Source organism: Zonotrichia leucophrys, chromosome Z (genome assembly GCF_028769735.1).
Source record: "Zonotrichia leucophrys gambelii isolate GWCS_2022_RI chromosome Z, RI_Zleu_2.0, whole genome shotgun sequence".
NCBI classification, from domain to species: domain Eukaryota; kingdom Metazoa; phylum Chordata; class Aves; order Passeriformes; family Passerellidae; genus Zonotrichia; species Zonotrichia leucophrys.
The window spans coordinates 39,044,692-39,064,176 of NC_088200.1; the positions used below are offsets into that span (position 1 = coordinate 39,044,692).

Here is a 19,485-nt window from a genome sequence, read left to right on the forward strand (position 1 = left end):
TCTCATTGCAAACAGAATTCTTATGAATCATTCAGCTGCAGAAATATATTAGATTTTAGTGCAAAGACACATTCAATGACACATACTCTGACATAATTATAAGAAGGTTTTCATCAATAAGATGGTTTTCAACATGTGGAAACTTCTGAGGCAAATGAATACAGGCTGTTTATGCCTCTTCTTAAGAACTGGACTTTTAACCTGATACATGGTCCTTATTTTTTTTCCCTGTGAAGAGCTTGGAACTATTTAATAGTTCACTATTTGCAATGGACAAGTCACTCTGTTGCTAGCAGATGCCCTTCCTTCAGGGTACCACACATCTCACACCACTGCTGCTGAAAGACTTTCCAGCTTGGATAACATAAGGGAAACAAACTGCTCCTTTTTAACCTTTTAAAAATAAGACAGCTAAAATCTGCAATTTACAGCCAACCCTTGGGGTGCTCAGTCCCATTTCGAGTCAAGGGCTGTTTAAATTTAGCTGCTGTTCTTTGGAGCCAAGGAATACAGTCTTCACTCAGCATCTTACTGCATGTAGCTACGCATTGCATGGCATGCGACTTGGAGATTTCAGATTGTTCATTTACCTAACTGTGAATTCCTGTTTGTGAGTCAGAACTGTTCAGCTTGAAAGCCGCTGTAATTAAGCTGACATGCCATTCAGTGACCTTGGCATAATCCTAATGAGATCTAAGTCACAGACAACAATTGCTGAAAACACAGAGGTACAGTTCAAACAAAGGAGAAAATACTAACATTTTCCATGAGCAAGATCAATGAACTTTAAAGCAGAGAAACATAATAAACTGCTTTATCAGCTAAGTCTCTTTAGCCACCACAAAAAGTGGTGGCTGTACCTGGATAGTGCATCTGGCAACAGGATCAGGCAAACAAATTATTTTAGGAGATTAATTGACTGCAAACTAAGCCTTTAACAGTGCTTATTTCAACAGACAAAACACAATGCAGACATGCCTTTAAAAAAAGTCAGCAATCAATACTAATCCAGAGTCAGCCAAGCCTTGTAGCTCCTGTTCTATGCTGCAGGTGAGGAAAACTCGATTATGCATTTTTCTGTCATTCCCATCAATGGTCTCCTTCTTGAAGTGAGAAATCTGGTTTTGCCTCTCTTTGAGAGGCTACCAGCCCTTGAAACATAGAGGTATTTTCTTCTATTTGCAACTAATTTAAAAAGGCATTTTAAAAACATTTGACAGTGTTTACAGAAATGCTAAACGCACCCATGTTTCAGAGTGCTATTATATTGTCGATGACAGGTGTTCAATTAAGGGAAAATATATGCCTAATATATTAATAAATGAAGAGCTGTTAAGCAGATACTCCAGAATTAGTATAAAAACCTAAGTATGTTAAGCAATAACAGCCATATTTATTAGAAAAAGTCAAATGACAGGACAGCATATGCTGTTTTGTTACTTGGCTTCATTTAAAATATACAATTCCCACTACCAGCTGAATTTTGATACAAGTTTAGCTAGATGAGACTCTTGCTTACAGCCATAGCAGAATAAGCTTTAGCTATTTTTACAGGGTGTGGTGATACTTCTGATTGATTTCTGTTCAAATATTTCTGAATCACCCAAATTTCTCAAAAGAAATCCATTATCTATGAAAGGCTTAGTCTTCCAACTTAACTACTTTGTAATGGCTCAAACTTGTGTTACTTTGCAATATACCTCTAGCAATCTAATTCATGTTCTGCCATGCATGTCAGACAGTATAATTCCTCATAACAGATAAGAAAGAAACTTGTGATTCTCCTTAACATGTGGGTATTCCGATACATCACCACTTAAACCAAAGGGCATCCATAGTAAGGCTATCATATTTTTATTACCACAAGCCATGAAGAGCATACACTTGTCAAGTAGCCAAGACTGAGATACTTAATTTGCTGTTCTAACAGGCAGTAAAGGGAGCCAGGATACTTTATACAAGAGATATTTTATGAAGAGACATTTATAAAAAACAAAAATAGGGCTTTCAGAAAAAATGGAATTCTAAAAAATCAAAATGTCTATTTATATACACAATATGAAGCAAAACTAATCAAAACATGTTTTGAACAGCTTCTTTACATAAGAATGCAATTTGCAACTATCTCTGGACTCAGGAAAAACCAGTGAGTAAAAACTTCACATTTCCTAAGATGCATACCCTGCGATATAGGTGTATGAGCCATGCACCATACACCTGGATGCTTATCAGGATGCATCTCATTAATTTCCCTAAAATAATGAAATAATGGTATGATAAAATCCACATGACCTCCTGAATATAGCCAGTAAATTGTTCCAGGTGATAATGACATTTTTCTAAGAGGCCAGCTTCAAGGACAGTAGGAGGGGCATTTCTCTGCGCTCAATGCTTCAAACGCTCAATGCCCCTCAGAAAACACAATAAAAATGCCCTGAGTATCTTTGATGTAAGGAAAGTGCTCAAGTTCTTTGCTGCTTCTCTGCCCTTCTCTCTGTTTTCACACAGCTGAAAAGTTCTTATGCATGATCAAACACTTGATCTATTGTAAGGTTCAGGTTTTTTCACCATAAGGACCAATGTATAAATTTGAGTGATTCCAGGCCACAACTAACTAGAAAAAAGTACTCCCAGTTTTCAACAATTGCTTTTCTTCTATCAGTTATAATGTGCTTCAAAATTTTTCTCACCAAAATATGCAGCTAATCACATACATGAGTCAAAAATCATGCACACCTTCTTTGCATCCATGTTCACTAACAAGACCAGCTCTTAGGAATCTCTTGCCCAGGAAACCAGGGCAAGGAATTTTGCAAGGAAAACTTTCTCCTGGTCAAAGACAACTGGGTTAGAGATCACCTAGGCAAAGTAGACATCCACAAGTCCATGGGCCCTAATGGAATGCATCCATGAATGCTGAGAGAGCTGGCAGACACCATTGTGGGGCTGCTCACAGTTTTGAAAGGTCGTAGAAATCAGGAGAGGTGCCTGAGGACTGGAAGAAAGCAAATGTCATTCCAGTCTTCACAGCAAAGGTGTGTGTGACTATTGGTTTTGCAAAACCATGACAGTGACCAACCTGCTTGCCTCCACAATGAAACAAGTACATGGATGGTTGAAGGATGAGCAGTGGATATTGCCTACCTCAACTTTAGCAAGTATTTCAACACTGTCTCTCACATCCTCAAAGATAAACTCAGAGGGTGTGAACTAGGTGAGTGGACAGTGAGGTGGATTGAAAACTGGCTGAACAGCAGATCCCAGAGAGTCATAATGAGTGTCACAGTGTCTGTTTGGAGGTCTGTCTCTAGAGGTGTCTCCAAAGGTTCAAAACTTGTCCAGTTCCATCAATAACTTCAATAAAGGGACAGATGCATCCTCAGTGAGTTCACTCATGACACAAAGCTGGGAGAAGTGGCCCTCAGGGGATTGTGCAGCTCTTCAGAGGGACCTCAACAGGTTGGAGACATGGGCAGAGAACAGCTGTCTGAAATTCAACAAAGACAAATGCAGGGTCCTGCACAAGGGGAAGAATAACCCAGCAGAGGCTGGGGGCTGATCTGGTGGGGAGCAGCTCTGTGGAGAAGGACCTGAATGTCCTGGTGGACAACACATTGTCCATGAGCCAGCGGAGTGTGCTAGTGGCCAAGAGGGCCAATGGGGGGCATTAGGAAGAGCACTGACAGCAGGTCAGGGAGGGGATGCTTTCCCTCTGCTCAGCCCTGGTGAAGCCTTACCTGGGGTGCTGTGCCCAGTCCTGGCCTCCTCAGCCCAGGGGAGACATGGGGCTCCTGAAGCAGATCCAGTGGAGGGGAATGAAGGCAATTAAGGGACTGGACCATCTCTTACAAGGAAAGACTGGGGTAGCTGTGCCTGTTTAGCCTTGAGAAGAGATGGATGATAGAAGATCTCATTAATGTGTTTATGTATTTGAAGAGAGAGTGTCAAGAGGATGGACTCGTGGGCAGAAACTGATGCACAGTTCTTCTAAACACGAAGAAGAACTTCTTTACTGTGCAGGTGACTGAGCACTGGAACAGACTGCCCAGAGAGACTGCGGAGTCTCCCTCATGGGGGAATATTCAAGAATGTCTGGACATAGTCTGCTTGTGCATACAACCCACTGAGGTTCCTTCCAACCTGACCAGTTCTGTGATTCTGTGAACTACATGTATTTTAGAGACCAGGCTTACTGAATCCCACAGAGGATGTTACACAAATCTGACTGTTCCTTCACTTACACAGTTAAGAGGTACACTTGAAAACCAAAAAGGTACTAACACTTCACAAGTTACTAACTATTAATTATTGTGTACTGTATGTATACAAACAGTAAAAAGGAAATAAGCTCAAAAAGGGAAACAAAATGTATATGTGAACTCAGGAGCTGTAACAGACTAAGTGTTCAGAAACTATGATTTACCATGGCTCCGCAGGGACCAGGAACATGCAAAGCTCAGGTAATACAATCATTTGAAATTGAATGCCCATAACTGTAGACTAGATCACCTCACACGACAAAATTTTGCACATAATGTTATCAGTAAATGAAGAAAACTATAATACTTTCTCTAAATTAAGAAGTTGTTCTTCAGATTTCCTTATCAACAAGTTTGAATGAACAAAAGTTGCTAGCAGACCTGTATGACCACAACCAGAAGACAGACCTGCAGAACAGAGCATTTTATCTTACCCTGCAGGTAGACCTAGATGAAGATAGTACAGGAAGATAAAGAATTAATTAATAAATGTGCCTGCTCCTTAACAGGGACGCGTGTGCTCCATTTACTATTTTAGCTTTCCCAAAATATATGTGCCTTTTCTAATCTGGTTGAACGCTTCACAACTTCCTGAGCAACTTTAAATAAAACAATACATTTAAATTATTTTCTTCCTCAACATTTGTTTTTGAAGTGGTGATTGGAGTAGAGATTGTGACAGCAATGATATAATGTTTTATGGGATCATGACCTTGAAAAATTTAAATTACTGTGAATGTATAGAATGGATAATTATTTTTCTGTGACTCAAGTCAAAACATTTTTGTTTGTAAAGATTTTAATCAACTTTAAAAGAAAAGACTACCTGTCAGTAAATGAGGTCCCCCTTTCATTTAGTGAAATTGCATTTTGCCTACACATTTAACTTCAGAAATAAAGTTACTTCACCTGCACTGTTCAGTTTCTGGGAAACCTACTGGCCAAGGAAACCAAAATACTGTATAAGTTAATGCAAAGAACCCCAAGTACTATACAAATATTAAAGAGTTCAAGCTATTTAATTCAGCCCTCTCTTTCCACACAAAGGAATTTTTAAAAGTAGGGTTTGGGTTTGCTTGCTTTTAAAAAAAGCCTTTCAGTAGGAATGAGAACTGATGGAATACACAGCATCTTTACCAAACCCACAGCGACGAGTCAGATTCTAAAGCTTCAACAGAGTTTTTCTTGTATCTTCCCTGGAGTCACTCTAGAGGTAAAACAAAATAACCATGTTTTGATTTCCTCCACCATTTTAGAGATGATGTTTTATGGCTTATCAGTACATGGAGGGAGGCTGTCGGGATTGCTAACGTTGTACCTATCAGTCTTAAAGACACAGAAGTGAGCTGACTCTTCCTAAACTCTGAGCTTGCTAAATACAATCCAGAATAGATCCAAATACCACATATCCAGGATTAGTGTTGCGGCCTGCATCCTCTACACAGAAATGTTCAAGGACCGAAAACCTTCACAACTAGTACCAAAGTGACTGAATCTTGTCTATAAGGGTTAAAAATTGAGAAAAATAATGCAAATTTCAAGTATGCATAAAACACAAATGCCTCAAATTCGCGTTTTGTCTTCATCACACACGAGGTAAAGCCTTGTAGCCTAATTTTCTCCTCTTCCTTGTGACAACTTGTCAAAGTCAAACTACCCAACCATGTCCTTCCTCTCATCCTCTGGAGAAACAAGTAGCAGGAGAAATACCACATGCAAGCAGCAGGTTATCTAAGAGAACACACCACAGCACGTCTCCAGCCTCTGCCACAAGCAGTCTGTTGCAAAAATATTCAACATCCCTACACTCCTAGACATGCTCCCTGTATTCATACCCAAGACATGACTCCACCATTACCTCTGGAACATGCAGCTGCCTCACCCTGCTGCAAGCTTGTTTTCCATTCTCTGAGCCAATTAAGGCTTCATGCTTCTCAGTTATATCACATATCCACTATTAAAGAAAGAAACATTATCTCAAGGTAATGCCAGAGAGATGGATAGCCTACTAGATTTTTGGCGGGGAATAGAAATAGAGCACCATTTTGTCTTACTCTCCTTCCTTTATAAAGATTGTATTTTCACTGGAACAAGTTCTCATTTATCCTTACCAAAGCAGTTCATTTCTATCTTTTGTTCCTCTTTAAATATTCCTAACATCTTGGACATAAAATTGTGTCACAACTTCACAGCCATGTAAGTCTTCAAGGGCTGGATGATCACTGTCCTCTTCCACATAAGCAACATAGAATTCCCCTTATTCAGGTCACTTTAGCCTTCTCTATCTCCCTCAGGTTCAAAGAGTGTCCAGGTGTACCATTTCCTTGCTGTTACCACTTTTGCCTGATGGTAACAGAGGACCTATCACACCAGTAAAATACAATATAAAGTAACACAACGTTTACGTTTTAACCTTAGTTCAGCTGCAAAAGCCATGTTGATGGATTCAGCGACCCATCTCTCCCCTCCTAAAGGAACAAAATAAGGTACTCCACTACTATGACGATGATAGAAGAACTGAAGTTAGTAAACAGAACTTGCTATGATAAGTTTATTTCTGCTGTCTTCTAAGCCTTACAAATACTATCTAAAAGTTTTCACTGTAGATAGTTGAAGGATGATGGGAGATGAGTGTCCAAAGAGGCCATCACCATTTTTCAAGATCTGTGATGATTCGGACTTCGTATTCAAGATTAGTGTTGCATTCAGTGGTGTTTCAGCTACTCTAACAATCAGAACTAGAAGCAGCGAACATCTGCCTTTGGAGAAAATGTCATCTCTCACAAATTTGCATCACAGACTTTTGAGAACCTTCTCAAAATTAAAGCAGGTCAACAATCCTTCAAACAGCTTGCTTTTAATTTGGAGCCAAACTCTCCACTGATTCAGTGAAATGCCACATTCCCAACCCAGGCTTCACAGAGATTCATTTAACTGACTTTAAGAGCCTGAGTTTGATTGAGAATGTCTTGCATATTTTCAGTTACCGTGCCCACAGGGCTATCAATTATAATGATTCCTACAGTATTTGCTCAATCTTTATGTCTCCTTGACAACTTATGTGACACTGGACCTGCTTCACTGGTGCAGGCATAAAATCAGCGGCACAACTTAGCAGCTCACGTTGTTAATTTACATAATGGATTCAGACCACATTTATCCAGTCATTCAAAACTCAAGAGTCCTTGTGACACAGTCAGAGCTGAGCAGCCTTTTTTCTCTACACTGGCTCATTTTTAAAATGTGGTCTCAATAATTTCAGCAGTCTCAACATAAATATTCTCTAATTCAGTTTATCCTGTTCCTTTAAACAAACAAAGCAGACCTCATGTTCATGCCATGTACCAACTTACAGATTACCATCAAATACAAAAAACAAAGTTGGACAAGTATGTCTGAATCATTTGGAAACTTTAGGAATCACAGGACTGAACCTTTGTCATACCAATTATGTAAAGCCATTGGAAAGAAATCCATGCATTTTTGCAAGCAGGCAAAGCAGGCTTTTCATAGAACAAAAGCAGCCTTGTCTTTTTCTGCAATGTGACAATTCCTAATTAAAATCAATTATTTTTTTATTGTTGGCCCAGATAAGCTTGTTTGCATAGCTGCAACTTCTTAAAACAGAAATCTGAATGTTATTAGGAAAAGACATCCTTTGACAGTACAGCAGACCTTGAAAAAAAGTGGTATTGCATGATGTTAACATCTGATTAACCTTGGAGGCAATTCTGCAAATGTTTAACAGTAAAGAATACAGTAAAGAGCATAAGAATGTTAATTTTATGCTCTTTTAATGTATTTATAGAATTGTACCAAGAATACACATAAAGGCGTGCTGTGATTTTGACTTAAGCTTGTGCCAGTTGGTGACCGACAGAGAGCATTCAAAAAGATAAAAAGAGATAGTGGGAAATTATTTACAACTACTCTATTTATCAAGCACACTGTTTCATGGACAGCTGAGAAAGATTAGATTTCAACATTTCATGAAGAAACAACACATAAAAAAATTTCTTACCACAGTGACATTTCTCTAAAATGATTCACTTGTGGCCTTGAACTCTGCAATTATGAGTGTTAATTCTCAAGAGCTGAATACTCATGGAATAAATTTGCTGTATATCCGTAAAAACAATGGTAAGAAAATATCAACCCTAAATTGAAACAGTCTTTAATTGACAGGAAAAATAAGCATTCTGAGTGGTATCAGAAAACAATCACCAGGTGGCTATAAAAACATTTAGCAAACCCTGATGCTACAACAGACCACTACAGTTCTAGACACAACAGCATCCTCACTAGCTCCTTTCTGAATTTGCTTTTCTTAAGTAGTCCAGCACTCTACACAGACACAGACTGAACCTTCACAGTGATGAGCTCTAAAAAGACCACCCTGTTTCCACGCACGCTGTTCAGAAAGGTTTGTTCAGCAGTTATTCAAACCTTGTTAGCCTAAGATGAACAGCAACCATGTTTCTGTGACAGAGCACTCCAATGCACTGGCTGTATTTGGTAACATCCTTGTTCAAGGTGCCTGTTTCAACCACTTACAGGGACATCCTGCTACAATCATGTTCTGAACAGCGCTTAACCCTTATTCAGTCAAAGTTCTCTGGAAACCTACCCTGCAAGTAGGTATCTGTAAAAGCAAACAAGATTTTAGCATCTGCTAAATGCCACCCCAGCTAATTGGGACTATAATAGCAATAAGACAGAATTGCTTCAGGGATCAGAGTGAATCAAGATTAATCTTGTCTTCTCAGAGTTTGGACTACTGTGCTTGAGATTCAGGAGAGACATCATTGCTCCCTACAATTTCCAAAAGGAAACTGTAACGAAGGGGGGTTGTTCTGGTCTCCCAAGTGCTGGACTCTGTGATCTTAAAGGCCAACCTAAATGCCTCTGTGACTCCAGACACGCCATAGAAATCAGTGGAATCACTGAACTGAGCATGATTCCTCCTGGACAAATCTCACTGAAGTCCACAAGACTATAGCTTTGCAACTTATTCATTAAAACAGAACCAGTCCCTTCCCTTGAGTCCTTTAAGCATTAAGCCAGTAACAGTATCTTATACTAAATCTGAGTAATGAAAAAATGTCAAAGAGTGCCTCAGGATGTACAAATGCTTCAGCATACATTTGTGTTTGGCTTTCAACCTACTTCAATATACGTAGTGCACTGAACATATTTAGTAAAAAAGCTATTTGGCATTTTTCCATTTCCTAACTGCTTGGTACAAGTAATCCAATGATTGTTCTATGCAGCTTAATGCTCAGCCCTGGGATTTAAAGCCTATGTTCACTGATATACCATAAGACTTAGGTGTCTGAGAAGTTTTCCACAGAACACCAGAAACGTTAATTAAACTCCTAATCCTTAGAAAATCAGTGTCAATCACCTGAATAAAGCCGACAGTGTGTTTACTTTTAAGTAAAGCTGTATTTCCTTTCTGAAGGAGTAACATTGCAATGGATGGCACAATCTATTAACTTGTTCCCTCCACTTCTCTCTTCCTTGCTTTAAAACAAAATCATATTTTCTGGGAAAGGTCCCTGTCTGTTGCTATTGTAACTGTATCATAACTTGCATTTTCTGTTTTCCTGTCAGATATTGTTAGCCTTTTCTATCACTAAATGGAAAGTTTCAAGGTTTACTGACTCTGTTCCTGATAGAGGCCCGTCACCAACCAAACAAGGATGGTGGAAAGACAAAAGAAAATTAGCAGGAAAGAGCAGAAGTTATCTATAAAGATTTCATGACTTGGAGAGTAATCCTATCTTCACACAAAGATGCTCCAAACCATCAACAGTAACACTCGCCCCATTCCCCCCACCCTCTCAGGTTTGAATTCAAGTAATTTTCTAGTTTAAAACCTAAGTTTAAAAAACAAAGAAAAACCCAAAATGTGTATCCAAATCCAACTAACCAAGAACCCAACACCAGAACACCCTCCAAATTTCTTGTACCTGAAATTTTGGTAGACATAAATTATGTTTTAGGATTCCTTACTTGATGTATATGAAATTTAAGAATTCTTCATTGCTTTAACTTTACCATTTATTTATAGTTTGGTGTAGCAATAAAAACATCTAAATTATATTTCATTAAAATTATGCTACAGGGAAATAAAAATAAATAAAATATATTTTTGTGCCTATCCACAAACACAGACAGGTAATAAATTAGAAACCCTTCCATACAAACATAAGTGTTTCTGCAATCAGGAATGATCATTTTTATGTTGGGATGCTTCACATTCATGTTCTGGATTACAATGAAACTAAGAATATGTCGGTTTGCAAAATTTCATTAAAGTTCTGTTTTAAATTTTTCCATTCTATAAGTCAAAAGGCAAAAAAAATCAGAGTCAAATACTTAACATCAAAATCAATTGTCAATTAGAAGAAAAAAAGAAGTTAGGTATTTCATAAACATTTTATTCTGAAACCTAAAACACGGGCTCTCTGGCTACCATTTTTCACTGTCATCATTTACATGTAGAAAGGAGCTTGCTCTGCAATTTTTGATTGCTTAAAGAGATGTTCTGCTATTGAGACTCAGTACCCTGAGTACCAGAAGCCCTCTTGTCCTCACTGAACTCAAGTGCAAGTTGTGCATCTTCAGCAGAAAAAGTAAAAGCACCCATCATTACATTTTGAACCATGAACACAGTATATATTTCATACTGAAAGGACAATACTGAAAGATAATTAGTACAAGTGCTGAGAGGCAAAATTCATTAGTTTGGGCTAGCTGCCATCTGATATGATCACATAAGCTTGAGCTGTTTGGAGAGGCACACCCAGAATTCATAATTAACTTTTTCTTTAAACAGCTAAGACATCATAACCATGACCAGAAGATCACTAATATTGCACAAACTTGTGAGAGCTAGAGAGGCTTAGTTTTATAACAGACAACTAAAGTGCAACTTTCTGTATCCATACACATGATATAGTCTAATTAATCATACATCTCTGCTTTTTCTGTGCTATTTCTGTTTCAGTTTGTTTACTGAGTTAGGGAAAGAATCAGCAACAGGCAAGTGTAAATTTAGCTCTTTCTAATTTTCAGCAAATTGACTCAACAATTGAATTACCTTTCTTGTGGCATTGCTTAGGACAAAGCGCTCAAATGCTATTTTAGCATAGTGGGAAGGTCTTCTGCAAGCATATGAGGAAGAACAAATTCAAATTTTTTTATCGTTTCTTTTTTATCAAGAGTTCCATGCAATATAGCATGTGATATGGTCTTATCAAGAAACATGGCATATACTGTAATCAAAATATTTGCACATGCCATATATAAGATACTATATGAAGACACAATGCTAAAGCCTAAAGATGGAAAAAAAAATCCCAGTCATTTTTACAGGATGCATTTCTGGTTTTAATCAAAATTTCCACATTTTCCAAGGACATGTTCTTCAAAGAGCACACATACACACTTCCATCCAAGCACTCATGCTCACCTAAGGAAGTTTGCTTGTGTCTCAAAAAAAAAACATTAAAGAAGTATATTCTTTTTTTCACATACATTCTGTTTTACATTCTTTACAGATGTGTTGTGGGATGATTTCAGGTATTTAGCAAATGTTAAATGGATGTTGCTTTAAATCTGACAGGAATACTAGCAATTTTATTGGTTTATATGACATCAAACAGCTGCACCAAAAAAGTTTGGACATGTAGTACTATCAATACTAAAGGCATTGGGCTGTAGCACAGCTCAGAGTTTATAGAAAGCAGCAAGAGTGAACTCAGACTCAAAAGGGGAAGCATTCTTAGAGCATCTGAATAAAGCTGTGAAGTGTGAGCCTTGAACTTATCTCTAACATCATGCTGTTGCTGCTTGTATCAGAGTAAGTGTGTTAAGCTTAATGTTTGGATAGCAGGACAATAAGACTAATTAAATAGCTCTTATTGGAGCTGAACTTAAAAAGTAAAAATGTTCACTATAAAAGAAGGGAACCTGAGTTGAAAATTAGCTCACAGGTAGAGACAAAGAGAACAAAGGTCAGCATTTGCCAATTGCTACTCTGAGGTTTCAACAGCTAAAGGGAATTCAGACTTTTTCTAATTCAAACAAAATCTGTGGAATCCTCAAATGCCATTGTGAGATAATTGCTATCAAATGTTCCAGATTATATCTCAGCCACTGTTGTACTTACTACTTGCACTTCAATATGAACTTTTCTTCGCATTTTTTCTTTTTTGACTTATTCTGACAAAGTACAAGCAAATTCACAGATTAATAGATAAATACAACACATTAGAACATGCTATATCTACTTTATATGAAGAAGCTTAGGAGCAGACACTAAATAATAATAATAATAATAAAAATAAAATAATAATAATAATAATAATAATAATTATTATTATTATTATTATTATTATTATTATTATTACTACTATTACTATTATGTTGTGAATAATTTTTCTAGTCACTAAACCAGTTTACTGAAAAGAAGAATGCTTCCCCGGTGATGTAACTTAGAATAGAACATGCAAGATGTTTAATGAACAGTAAGGGAGCCCAATGCATTTTTATAGCTATTTAAAGACTTGCTATTCTTTAAGTTTGGATCGGATTATCCTGATTGTCACATGTTTTTATGCGCTGATATTTTATTATTATTCACCCGTCAACACTTTTATCTTATCAAAGAAGAATCAAAGAAGACAGCTCATCTAGAACAAGCAGGAGCTAAAGAGTAAAATATCACTTGCAGCTTTAGTTTAAAATTGCCCTAAATTTTTGTTACATAGATGAATATATATTAACTCAGATGTGGCAAAACAAATGCTGAGGTCACTTGACTGATTTTAACTATAAGCATGGTTCTGGTTTTAAGGATAAGCATATCAAGTATTGAAGTCCTAGCTGTCCTGCAAGTCTATTCTGAACTACATGACTTCATTGGCACAAAACAATAACAGAGAAGAACAAAATTATGTTACGAAGTTCAGCTTATGAAGTTGTGTATCTAATTTCATGTTATCTCTACTATTATTACAATACAACATAGAAGTAACCTTCACCTTAAAAATTACTGAAATCTCATGAATCTTGCTGATGTAAAGCTCACTGTATATCACAGCAATCCTTAGGGATGCACAGAACGTGTGACAATACACTTTCAATGCTCAGCAGTACAGAAATAAACAACACTGGCAAGTAAATATACTGACATGACAAGTATATTGCCTAGGACTCACTGCAATTTCTGCTCAATGAGAAGACTGTGTCTTGCAAACTGTTGTTCTTGAACCACCAACACGTGCACAAAGATTACACAAAGATTAGAGTGTGATGGCAGTATGATGACGGATGCAACCGCGCCTGCCTTTGATTACAGGATGTCTTGATAGATTACATGAAGATGGCTCTTCTCCATGACTTAATACTTCTGTCCCATTCTTTACACTAAATCTAGTTAATTAATATAATAGTTGTATTCTTGCCACTTTTCCCTCCCTTTTCCTGCTTGCTCTACTGGACTTCCTCTTACTAGACTACAGTGGACATAGAGACTATTAGTTTCAGTAATTTCAGAGAAACAGGCATGCTACACCTAGAAACAGAAAATAAATTTTAGAAATATTCTAAATGGACCAAAAAGATTATAAATTGATTGTTTTGATTTTGTACTTAAAAGCATAAATTCGTAGAGGTTTAGTGAAAATTTTCAGATTTCTTTAGTGTAATTTTTTTTTATTAATTTGGAAGCCATTCTTCATTATCATCTTGCCCAAAATGTTCTCTCAAATACCTCACTTAAAATCTCCGTTTGAAACCTTATATGGCATGGATATGATTGCAAATTTCACTGCTTGGTGAGAAAGGTATGATGTCTGACTGAAGTAATTTTCTAAATATATCAAGAAAGTATGGCTGCTGGACATTAGAAAGCCAAATACATTTTTCCAAATTCGCACCATTTGTGAAATGATAAAGGAATAAAGCAACAAGTTGTTTCATTCAAACCGTGCTAAAGAATGCCATATTTGCTTGCTTATTCCAATAAAGGGGACGTATGTTCCAGATTTACACTCACATTACAAGGGTTTTCATATCATCCTCAGTATTTCTACATTTAATTACAATTCTCAGCAGGAAGGAAAGGTAAGTATGTGGGCACTGCTTCTGATACACAAACTTCTTGGAGCTATTCAGCAATGCTTGCTTCAGTTCAGTAATATTAAACACACTTTAAAAAACAATGATTCTTTGAGAAATTGATCTAGACACCTCTTATATTTTGGTGACACAGCAAGACTTGGTGTGCTTTAGGGTTTAGTTTTGGCTTAGTAATCTCAAAAAGTTTATCATAAGAAATACCTTATCCACTCATTTGAAAAGTTTATCATAAGAAATACGTCATCCACTCATCCACTGATGATATTACTTATCATCAGTGAATGATCTTCAAAGCTAAGGATGCCTCAAGGAGGCTTTATAATCAGGAGGTCATTGTAAGCACCCTTTCTGAACAGGGAGGGCAGTGAGTTTAGTGTATTACCAACACAGTGTTTTCTCCAGTATCACAGGATCCTTCATCATAATTCTTCTATTTTAAAGACCTTGGGTTTCTGGATTTACTCTTTTTCAGTGCTCTTTCATCATTCCTACCCTCTTTCTTCATCCCGTTGTCTGTCCTTACTCATCTGCTGATGTCTGTCTTCTTATCTTTAATTACACATGATATTCCCTTAAAAAATTACTTTCTTGACTCATAGTAATTTTTTTCCTCATTCTCTCTCTTCCCATAAAGATGATGAGAAATCCTTGAGGAAGAACTGAAATTAATGGTATACCCCGATCCAATATACACAGAGAGCAGAAAGAGAATATTATGGAATTTACAAAAATATTCAGAAAGCAGAGAGCCTGAGTTAAGACTCTGGTGTGACAAAAGGGAAGGATAAAAAGCCTTTCTAGCATCACAACACAATCTCTACTATATTCTTTAAATGCGGATGGAAAAGGACGGAAATCTGGAAAGATATCCACTCTATCCTGCAGGATGCTAGCCCTTTGAAAAAACAAAAGTAAAAGAAACAGACTTTTTCTCTTAACTCTACAAGCAAACATCTACATCATGCTAAAAAAAAAATTTCAGCAGCACATACACTGATATAGATTCCAATCATTAATTTAAATTCACCACATGTAAACATATGTTTTTTAATCAGCGGTTATTCCTAGAAATTATATATCCATTATAATTTATGCTGTGGACTCAAAACTGAGGTTGCGGTCAGACAACACTAAATAAGCACTTAGGTTAAGCTCATGGTCACCCAAAATACAGACTATATGTAAGGCAATTCAAGAATCTGTATTACAGAGATTATAGATGGTGCACTAGAGACCAAGCACAAACTGCTTACAGCCAGATTATTAACCCATGTGACTACCTATGTGTTAGACTGACTTGCAGTGGCCCTAAGAAATTTTTCTTGCTAGAAAAACATGACTTCAGGAGTTGAACGCTCACTGACAGAATCTGTGAAAAGAAAAATTATTATGGGATTTATTCCTAATGTACTAATGGAAACAGGTATGTGGGTTTGGTTTTTAGTAGTAGAACAAACAACTGCCTTAAAAAATGCTCAACACTTCTCAGTTTCTTGTGGTAACATTATGGAAAGTCTTGAAAATTCCTCAAGTCAAAAAGATGTCACGTGATGCAAGAATCTCTCAGGAAAAATTTGACATTTGCTCTGCAGCACCTTTCCTGCATGCATCCTTCATGCAAATACTTAAGTACTGACTGTGCCTCAGTTTTGCATTATGCAGGTTTACCATGTCACTTGTTGCAGTCTACAATAAAAGTTTATAAATGTAGAAAACACAATTTGTTTTTTCATCTAATCCTATCTGTTGGTATGTACCAAATTAAAGAACACCCTTCCTTTCTGTTTAGGTGGGAAGATGGAACAGTCATTTCATTCTCACAGACTAGTTCAAGAAGTACACCATTAAATGGGAGAAGCAAAGGCAGAATTACAACTTCACTCTATTTTCCTAAGTAATAGAGAGCCTTTCATTGTTAAGAAAGACAGAGCTCAGACTCACTGTGCATTTGTTGGGCTTCTCTCCTGAGTGGACTCTCATGTGAATCAGCAGTTTGTAACGGGCATTAAATGGCTTGAACCTTCGAGGGCACCCTGCCCAGAAGCAGGTAAAGTCTTCTCCCTTCCTCTGGTCTATGTGGATCTTCTCTATGTGCCGCACAAGCTCCTCCTGATGGTCATACAGCTTCCCACAGTCAACCCAGCAACAGCCATGCTTGCCATTGAAATCCTCCAGCTCTCCATCTTCCTGCAGAGGGGCGCCTGGGGCCGGGGGCAGCGCCTGCAGCGCGGGGACGTGGCCGGGGAGGCCGTGTGGGTGCCGGCGCTGGTGAGCGTGGTACGGCGGGGGTGGCCCCTGTGGAGGAGGCGGTGGCAGCACCACGGCTGAAAGAGGCGTGTCAACAACAGGGCCCGAGAAGTCACCCAGCTGCTTGTTTTTCAGGACGTCTATTGCATGGCTGTCCATGGGCAGCACACCCTGCTGGATCACCATGTTATTTGTGGCAACCATCTGCAAGCTGGCTTGCTCCAGCTGCTGCAGCCGCTGGTACTCACCTGTCCCGTTCTCAACATATCCCGGAAAGGTGACACCGCCATTCGCCATGTGGAAGCCTTTCTGGGCAGTTGAAACAGAGCAGTTTTGTGATATACAGCTTCCTCTCACTCCCAAAAAATGTCCATAGACCTCAGGCTGTGGGGAGACGTTCGCTGGCGATGCCCTGGAGCTGTTGATGTAGGCGACCAGAGAAGTTGGGGACGTACGAATGATTGTATTGAACTCGATCCCAATGCCGTCAGACAGAGGAGATACAGAGCGTGCTCTCTTTTTGGAGCGGGCTGATTGACACCAGGCTGAGGACTGGCAAGGACTAGAGTAAGGGGAATTCTTATTTTCCATGCCATATAAGTAGGATGGTAATGAGTCACTGGATGTAGATGCTTCAGGCGAAAAATTTACGCAGTCCCCCAGCTCATTGCCATTTTGTAAACCTTGGTCAGGAGGAACAGAAGAAAGTGTCCTGTACCTATGTGACCACTCTTGTTCAACACTCAGAGGGGAATGACCTTCTGACAAGCTTAATGTTGTAGAGGCCAGAGTCTCACATGACAAGAGTGACCTGAAATAAAGGTACAATAAAGTAAGCAGTTAGACAATTCAGAAGTAGATCTTTTACCTTCACATGCATGCTTAAAATTAAGGAAAGGCTACATGTGAGAAAAGCTCTCCCTAATACTAGGTGCTCAAGTTTAGGACACTCAGTTAATGTACCAGTAGTTATACAAAGGCAATATACATGTAAAAAGGTCACTTAGGAAGCCAACTTCAAAACTTCAAGATTTTGAAAGAAAGTTACTTTAAAGATTATTGATCCACCACTGCAGAAATTATTGCATGTCTTTTCATCAGTTGTGGTGTAAATAGATGTGGACTTCTGAAGCCAAAGCATTATGTTCCTGCCTCCTATGAAACCCAAAATGATTTAAGTCATCCATTATTTTTGCTTGAAAAAAAACAGAAAGAAAACTAATCCAAAGAGAATGGATATTCATCCTGTATTACAATGACTTTGTCAATTGTAATACATACAAATACTTCCCTACAGAAGTTTTATATATCAAGTTTACAAATACAGATAATATCTAACTTTATAAAACAAACAAAATAAATGAGTAATGTAGGAGAACTGGTTGAAGAGGTTTTCTAGATTTGATTTGAGGAGGTATCTGCCTCCAAGTCAGCAATCAAAATTTTTCACAAAAGTGTAATCTTGCTGTTATCAAGCATTTTTCAGAGAGATATTAGGGAGCTTCTTTATCCTGCAAGTATTCTTTGGATAGCTTGAAAACCCTCAATATATAGGCCCTTAAAAGTATTGTTTTCTACAGAAAGGGATAAAAAGAAAATAAAAGGGGCATCAAGGGCCCTGAGTCATAGCTGTAAATGCTGGCTGAAGGTTAACTGGATTTAATTCTTTGTTTCCAGTTCACACCCAGGCAGATTTGTATTTCCTACCAGCTAGTGGTGCTATCAGTATATAAATTTCTATTTTTAAGGAGCTCTTACAATAGAAAGAACTGGTTACATATCTAGATAAACCTGACAATCTCCCAGAAGCCTCTACATCTTATATTTTGAGAATGAATTATTTGGTTTATTATTTTAACGACACAGTTTTGAAGAAGCACAGAATTTCAATGACGGACCAAGGACACTGGAGGGGAAGCTTGGCACAGCCTGAGAGAGAGAGGAGGTAGTCTGCAGGTGCTGTATCTGTAAAATAGCTCACAAACAGGGAAAACGTAGCTTAAAAGAGCAGCAAGCCTTGCTGTGGGAGAGACGGTTAAACGCCCCTTTGTGCAAGAGAGCTGCTCTGCCGTGCATGGCTGATCTGCTGTGTCAGAATAAGAAACGTCCTGTCGTGATTCAGTGCCAGGGCACGGTGCTGTCATGGACCTTACGTGAGGGTTTGAACGGCACTCGCAAAACTGACTACAGACAAAAAGCACAATTAGCATGCTGACTACAATTTGCAATGGGAGAAGTGAGAAAAATGAGACTGCTCCATCAGGCCAGCCTTGTGTGCCATTTGGATCTAAAAGGATGACTGTGAAAAAGTTGATTTAGGCTGTTGTCAAGGGGCTTTGTTAAAGGACAGTCCATTATAGGGCAATTAAATCATGCTAGCATGTTGTGACCCCCAAATACAGATCCACATTTTTCAACACAGCAAGACAAGCAAGGTTTGATTTCTCCATGCTACAATTCACACCTAGAAAATATGAGGAGGGGGTAGGAGTGTTCTGCCAGGTTTTCTTTAAATTTTTATTTTCTCTTTTATGAATAAAGAAAAAGAAATCATGCATCAATAAAAAGCCTATTTTTGTACTGACAAGAGTTTTAAGTAGATGTATAGTACAACCAGTGTCATACAAAAAACTACTAATGCCTAACACAAAAGGGGCATATCCATCAGTGAATCTGAAGAAAAACTGTTTTTTAAAAGTCTCATAATAGGGAGAAAAAATAAAAATAAAAAGCTGGCCCAGAATTTCAAGTATACAATAAGTAAGAGCAAGCTATTCTGAAGAAGCTGCAGCACTTCAGCATCTAAATTCAAAAACTAATAAAAATTCCA

General features: G+C 38.0%; 1 protein-coding gene across 1 annotated transcript in view; it reads right to left on the bottom strand.

The window, feature by feature from the left end:
- Positions 1-19,485, bottom strand: part of GLIS3 (GLIS family zinc finger 3) — a 155,733-nt gene that overhangs the window by 98,939 nt on the left and 37,309 nt on the right. Inside the window, exon 3 of the mRNA XM_064735573.1 lies at positions 16,350-17,466. Within this exon, the coding sequence (XP_064591643.1) occupies positions 16,350-17,466 (1,117 nt within the window). The remainder of the gene's footprint in view (positions 1-16,349; positions 17,467-19,485) is intronic.